At 37.8% G+C, this 7,042-nt stretch overlaps 1 protein-coding gene across 3 annotated transcripts in view; it reads right to left on the bottom strand.

The window, feature by feature from the left end:
- Window positions 1-2,047: 2,047 nt before the first annotated feature.
- The window catches only part of MSH3 (mutS homolog 3), a 122,951-nt gene continuing 117,956 nt past the window's right edge, over window positions 2,048-7,042 (bottom strand). For 2 of the 3 annotated variants that reach the window (XM_054809558.1, XM_054809560.1), the window contains one exon: window positions 4,425-5,072. In XM_054809558.1, the coding sequence (XP_054665533.1) occupies window positions 4,964-5,072 (109 nt within the window). In that variant the 3' untranslated portion in view covers window positions 4,425-4,963. Of the gene's footprint in view, window positions 4,272-4,424; window positions 5,073-7,042 lie in introns of those variants that run through there. The other variant, XM_054809559.1, reaches the window with a different exon arrangement.

Here is a 7,042-nt window from a genome sequence, read left to right as displayed (position 1 = left end):
TAAGTACCAACTGATGACAGGCTACTGTCCGAAAAAAGCAGCAGTGCCTCCTGCCCTAGACTTAGTTCATCCTCCACAAGCTGTGGTTGCAACAACACGAATCCCATGACTGGGCACCACCTCCATCTCCCCGTGACTACTTTGGGCAAGATGTTCTCGATCACACTTCTGAAGGGAAGATACCGTACGTAGACTGAGTGTTGGACATCCAGGGCAACAGCACAAGGACTCACTGTAGCATTCAGCCTCCGGCAAGCTCTCTTGATCTTACACGCTATACCTGCTGGCTAGCAAGACTAGTAGCCAAAACATCAAACTGGTGCCTGCTCGCTCTGCTTCCTAATCCCATTATTCTTAGAACAGCTAATTATTCTTAGATTTCTGTATTTGGCTTTATCTTGTTCACCCTTTATTTCCCCTGAATCATCCTTTTCTCTATAGCTTACTTATGACTTAAACCAGTTTAGCCTCAGACAAATACACCATTTCACAGTTAACAGCATGGCCTGCAAGGACTCACATCTTACAAAACAAGATGTTTCTTTTTTTTTTTTATTTTTTAAGAAACTAAGAAAACATCCTTTGCTTTCTACTTGTCTTTATGGCTAGGCAAGGAGAAACATCTATAATGTAATTAAGGAAGTCATCGAGCTTGTGCATCTGTAACTGAAGAAGAAACTGATCTACCATTCAAGCAAGGGGAGGATTTCCACACCAAAGTGCTTAGCCATGTACAATGACAAATGTAGCATCGTTAAAGTAAGCAGAGTTCTGTAATTTTGGCAAGAATATTTTTAGTACAGGACTCTACCAAGCTGGGCAAATCCATGTCTTCCCCTATACAGGGCTACAACAAAAGAGCAGTCCGCAACACTGGACTGACACAGGTCAAAGGCCCAAATAAATGGTCTCACAACTGAATCTCATGTTTACGTACCAGCTGGATTTTCAGTCCTGAATTCATCCTTGTTCAGCCATAAATCCCTTCTTAGTCTCTGGCCATATGGTTTTAAAAATTCCTGATTCAGATCAGCAGGCTGCAAATTTGTCCTCCAGAACTGCATTCGGATTTAACAAACATCTGATTTGGATTTGATTGCCAGAGATTTTGCAGGGAGACAGAGGAAAGCTTTGAAAAGAGATGGCAAAGTTATGTTGAGATGGTAAATTTCAGCTCACTATGGCCTTTGCATTCAGGAACAATTAAAAGGTGTTAAGAACCATCCACTACATTCATAGGCTCTAAAATCGGAAAAGCCGAAGAGAGAGGGAGGTCAGACTTACTTTTCATATTGCTGTCCAAGACGCGGTACGGGCACCCGGATTTTGGAGGAGACTGCAATGGCCACCTGGCGTGAGACAGGGGGAGGAGACCCTCCAATAACCATTCTGAAGTCTGATCCAGATTCTGGAACAGAGTCCTGCTTCTCTCAGTGCAATGCAATCTACCGAACCTTTATTTCCCTATGAAACATGCCTTTATGTCAGCACTACAAGAAGTTACAATAATTGAATTAAATTCTCACTGAATTTTACATACAGTAGAAATATTTGGATAATTTGCTTTCCAATATATTTAAATAAATAAACATTACTTTTATTGCAGTGAACAGACTTATTGCAATACCTGACTCAGCTGACATTTCAGTGATCTTTAAATTCATTTATATGGGTTGTAAGCTTATGTGGTAGGTAAATTAATGTAATTTCTATAAATACTTCTGGAAAACTTTGCAATACAAGGAAGAAATCCTCTTGAGAATTACTTCAGTGGAAGACATTGTATGCCAGGAAGAAAGGTAATTGCTACTGGTAATGTATTTTACTTTGTGTATTCTATAATAACGTTCTTATATAACCAAATACAAAAAGGCAGTGACAGTGTATCCAGCCCTCTCTCTCCTTCTCTTCCATCAAAACGGTCTACCAGTTTTTGTTGCTAACATGTGGCACTGCGATTTCTAAAGGCAATACTTTCAAGACAAGATGCACAAAGGCATTAAAATTTTTATGTTAAGAGCAGGGGAGAGAGAACAATGAAAAAGCTTAAGAAAGTGATAAATACCATCTTCAAAAAAAAACAGGTAAAATCCATAAAGTGCAAAAGCCTTTCAAGGAGACTGTACCTTTATCTATAGCACAAAGCTGTATTTTTCACATCAATACCAAATTTTATCGATGTCAGTAATGTGCTGGCACAGGCAGTAGGAGCCAACACTCTGTGCAGGTTTCCAAAAATATTAATATTTAGACAAAGAGATTTAGACATTCCTTTCTTGAAGGCAAGCTCAAGACTAGCATGAATTCCCACTACAACCAAGCATCATCTAAGTATGGGTCACTCTTCTTTAATCTTACAGCTGTCAGTATGCAGGATCAAACTTGCTGACTCAGCACACAGACACAATTTTATTACTCTGGTTTAAAAATACGACACATGTCCAACATTGTACCACTACCAAAACTGTACTTCAAATTGTCTTTCAGATGAAGCTTAGTGTGCTGGAATTTAAAAGAAAAGAAGAAGGAAAAAAAAAGGAAAACACAAAAGCGGCTTCTGATCTTTCCATCTCTTAGAAGGACTGCTGCTATGACAGACACAGAAGTCCCAACTCACCACAGCAAAAGAAATGAAAAAAAACCCAAACCCTCCTACAGAATTAATGCCTTTCCCTGTTTTCCAGCAAGTCTTTATATCCCTCTTGTGCTCTATGCTACCAAAGGCCAAGGAACATCTGTCTGGTTGCTTGCCTACACTAACCTAATCTCATGCTCCACAAACGTACCCAAGTGAGCTCTGAACTCATTACATCCCAGAGTGATGGCCCTCACGTGGCATGCACTCTGCTAATGAGTGTGGCTGCTCCACGTCAGCAGAGCAAGGTCTAGATAAATCTGCACTGTACTGTGTGGTTTGTCACAAATATATCCCAAAACCAGCAGTAAGCACATCTAATAACAGCATGCATCTCCTTATAGTGCATTCTCAAATGGTCATAACTTTTTACATATCTGCTAGGAATTATAATAATCAGCAGTGAATAAAACAGTAGCTTTAATAATTAGCCTGCATATCTAGAAAAAACCTTCTCAGGATAGCAAGATAACGTCTGTTGTTGAACTGAGCAGGGCTAAATCAAATTATTCCTAACACGATCACAGACATTAAGAGAAAAGCCTGCTGTAATTGTTTTGCACTTGATAACATGAGTAGGCCAGTAATACCGTGTCCATTTCTCCATTCTTAATTGTATTTCTTCATTTTTTTTCAGACTGTATCCAGGTGTTCTTTTTCTTGTCAGAGCATAGTCTGAATGCTCCCTTGAGGGCAAAAAGTGTCACACTAAAAGCTCATTTAGCACACATGGGAATGCAGTAATGGCTTATTTACTCTCTTTGAAGACTATGGTCAGAGGTCCTTAAGATCCAATGCACTGCATCTGTGTGCATTAATAATAGAGTATTACATTCATTGTGCTTCACAATGCATGGCATAAACACACTGGTGTAACAACTCCTTGAAAGACTAGTTTTCTTCTTCAGCTCTTCCAGTTTAGATAAATACACTGCACACTCTGGAAGGAGATGCTCATATTGATTGCTATTTGAAGCAGACAAACTATTTGTTTAAATGATGCTTTGTCATCTGAAGAAGCTGGAAAAAAGTCTTTGGTGAAGGTTAGCAATTGTTCATCACCCGTAAAAATATTACACCCTTTTCTGCATGAAGTTCTCTATATTAGGAAGGCTAATTCAATCACCTGCAATGACATTATTTCATATTTATCTGACATGCAGTATTTGGGAAAAAAAAATAAATTCCTTCATTTACTGAAAACATTAGAACTGTTCAGCTGTCTTAAAGAGTACAAAACCTCATTTTATTATTTTCCTTATAGCAAAATCAAGATGATACTTTATTTCACTTCTTTTCACTTATTTTTTTTTAATACAACAAACTATTTGCCAAGGTTTAAGTATGTGAACATCATTGTCCATTTTCATAGCAAGATATTTCACCTGGTTACGTTTATAAAAGAAAACCAATTTGGATATCACATTCCCATTTGAAATATGAACTTTATAACTGCAAATAAAAAGAAATTTTAAAACACATCTGTTTCTCTCTGCTTTACTCTGCATTTGACAGAGCACTGGGGATGCCAGTTGCATAGTTTGAATTGCCTCTTTCACGTCATCTTGGGATACGCCAACATTATTTAGATCAAGTCAGTCTTCAGACTGTGCCAAGATCAGGAGAAGAGCTGAAGCTGAAAAGGAAGCAGGCGTGCATGAGAACGAAGAAGAGGGAAAACAGTCAATGCATGCTTTGTGCTGCTGCTTTGAAAACTACTGGTTGCACCACTGTCAATCAGTAGAAATGAAACTCTCCTCTCTAGCCACATAACACACGCTTTCTTAAATTCATTGTGTACATAAAATTTAGAGAGTGCTCTACAAAATCAGTGAATATTAAATACATTAGTACTGGAACAACAAAAAAATACCTCTTTGTGGTATTCATTCTTACCAATTACACATCTGTATAGCATAGTCAAGACTCAGCTACGTTTTCCCAACACAGACGAGTATTTCTTTAGAAATTGAAGTACAATAAAGTTAAAAGACATTATTTTATTCATAAAATATTTACCAAATAATTTACCAACATAATTTTTCATGTTTTCTAAACATATTAGAAACTAAATCCAATGCCAATAGACATTTTGCAATTAAGGAAAAGGGTGGAAAACACTTCAGGGAGGGAATGTGGAGTGAGAAAAAGACATACAATCAGGAAGTGGATGTGGGATATCATATCACAATGCAGCATCTCTTATCTCTGAAAAGGCAGAAAAGTCAACTTAATGCACCTAGAACTACACCCTGATAGAATGTATTAAGTCTTCACACCTATATTATGCATCTCCAATATTTTCCATCTTTAAGCATGATTTGAAGATTAAAAACTGTCTTTTCTTTCATCTTCAGGTTCACACATACTTTTCCATTTTTGTAGTTCCTGAGAATCATTTATCTTCCATACTTCAGCAAAGGACTTTAGCCTTTTTCTAGGGAGGGGAAAGAAGGGAAGGGAAAAGAAAAATCAGTCAAAATATGGACACATTTTTAAATTAAGCACATCAAACCTTGAAAGCCCTACAGTCATCTGCAAAATTTTATACACAGTCAAAAACAGCAGTTTGCACAGCTCAAAATGTTATGTGATCTTTAAACAACTAGTTAACATTTACTGATATATGTACTCCAGTTCTAGGTTGGTCAACAATTTAATAACTAACTTTTACAGTACCAGAAGCATTGATGAGACGAAATAAAATACTGAGCAAGAGTAAACCATTGAAGAAAATAAATAGTAATGTAGTTTGCACTGTTTAATTTTCAGCATTCAGTTCCTACAAATTTGCACTGGTAGAATCATAAGGAGATAACACATTTTCAGAATAATTGAGTGAGAACACACATCCTTCCTATTTTCTTTTTCATATTTTTTAAGAAGGACTTATAAGAGCTGTCACAAATAACAAGAAGACATTTTAAATGGATTAACACACATTCCTGACGACAAAGATGTCAACACTGGATGGAATTACGCAGTGGATTTTCTTAAATATTATGAAAGTGATTTAAAAAAATAAGACAAGACAGCTGGCCTGTGGGTACTGTTACAGCACAAGTATATTGCTACAAACAGGTCTGAATTTGATTCCCAAGATCATGATAATTTTTATTTCCTACCACTGATAAACCATACCCATTTTTAAATTTGCTAATGTCTCTCTTGGGAGAAGGTATAGAAAAATACTTTGACATTGAGATCACATCATGGCAATAAGTGAAAATAAACAGGAATGTACAAAAGAAAATATTTCCATAATCACTACATAGGAGAACTGGAAAAATTAAGAATTATGTAATACAATCATTTATGCGCTTTGAAATTATCAGACATATTTGATTTTTTTTTTAAATTTTATTTTTCATTGACTTAAGCTCCAGGTTTATATAGCTGCATGAAGTTCCCTCCAAAGTGCATGCAATGAAGGAATAACCTGGTACAGGTCAAACCTGATGAATTACCAACTGCTGTGTGGTGGATATCCCTTGTCCCTGACTCGCTATGTAGCACACTCTCTCATTAAAGGGGGAGGGAAAAGTGTCAAGCTTCAGATGGGGTAGGCTGGTCTGGCAGGCAGGGCTGCAGTCTCAAGGTTCCCTTTACTCTAGCAACTGCTGCCAGAATCAAGGGCCACCGCCTCTTCTTGCTCCCATCCTTTCCTGCTTCAGGTAGTAATGCCTGTTCACATATAACATCAGGAAATTGAACTTGCATGATATCAATTGGACAAAGAATGACTTTTCAGCTGGACCTGGCTTTTTTCATTGTCACGGAAAAACCAGCCCTGGCACCATGGAGAAAAGGTCAGGGAGCAGCCCCTCCAGCAGCAGCCTGCAGGAGATGGGCTTGGGGGACCCTGCTCCAGCTGGTCCCTCCGAGGTACATGTGCTTGTGTAGCTCAGGTGGCAGCAGTCTGCAGTTGAGTGTGTGCCATTCTGGGGCTTCCAGCCTTAGTGATAAGTCAGGATAAAAGACTCATCACAGCTTTAGATTACATGTTCTTTTTCACTTTAAGAATACAAGCAAATTACGTGCCAAAAGCTAAAACAGAGATGGTAGCTTTCATGTTCAAATCTGAACAACTGGGACACAATTACGTCCCATAATTGAGATTGGCTGGTCAGCCCTCAGTCTATCCCTCTATGGGCACTGCAAATCAGTCTTCTAACAACATCATCGCATAATGTTTTTACTGCTCATAGGTTTTGTATGCAATTAACTTTCTTTTTAGCAATTGAGAGACATGCTAGAATTCTATTTGTGCCCTGTCCAAGTAATATGCTAGCATGATTTTCATAGAACAAAGGAGATAAGTAAAAGGGACATAGTGTATTTTTTGCATCTTAATTTTATTACACAGTAATTCTGGGCTTTCAACTCATACTCTCACCTTTCTGAACA

Source organism: Grus americana, chromosome Z, assembly GCF_028858705.1.
Source record: "Grus americana isolate bGruAme1 chromosome Z, bGruAme1.mat, whole genome shotgun sequence".
Taxonomy (NCBI): Eukaryota; Metazoa; Chordata; class Aves; order Gruiformes; family Gruidae; genus Grus; species Grus americana.
Note: the sequence above shows the minus strand (reverse complement) of the source record. Positions and strands in the feature narration are given on the sequence as shown.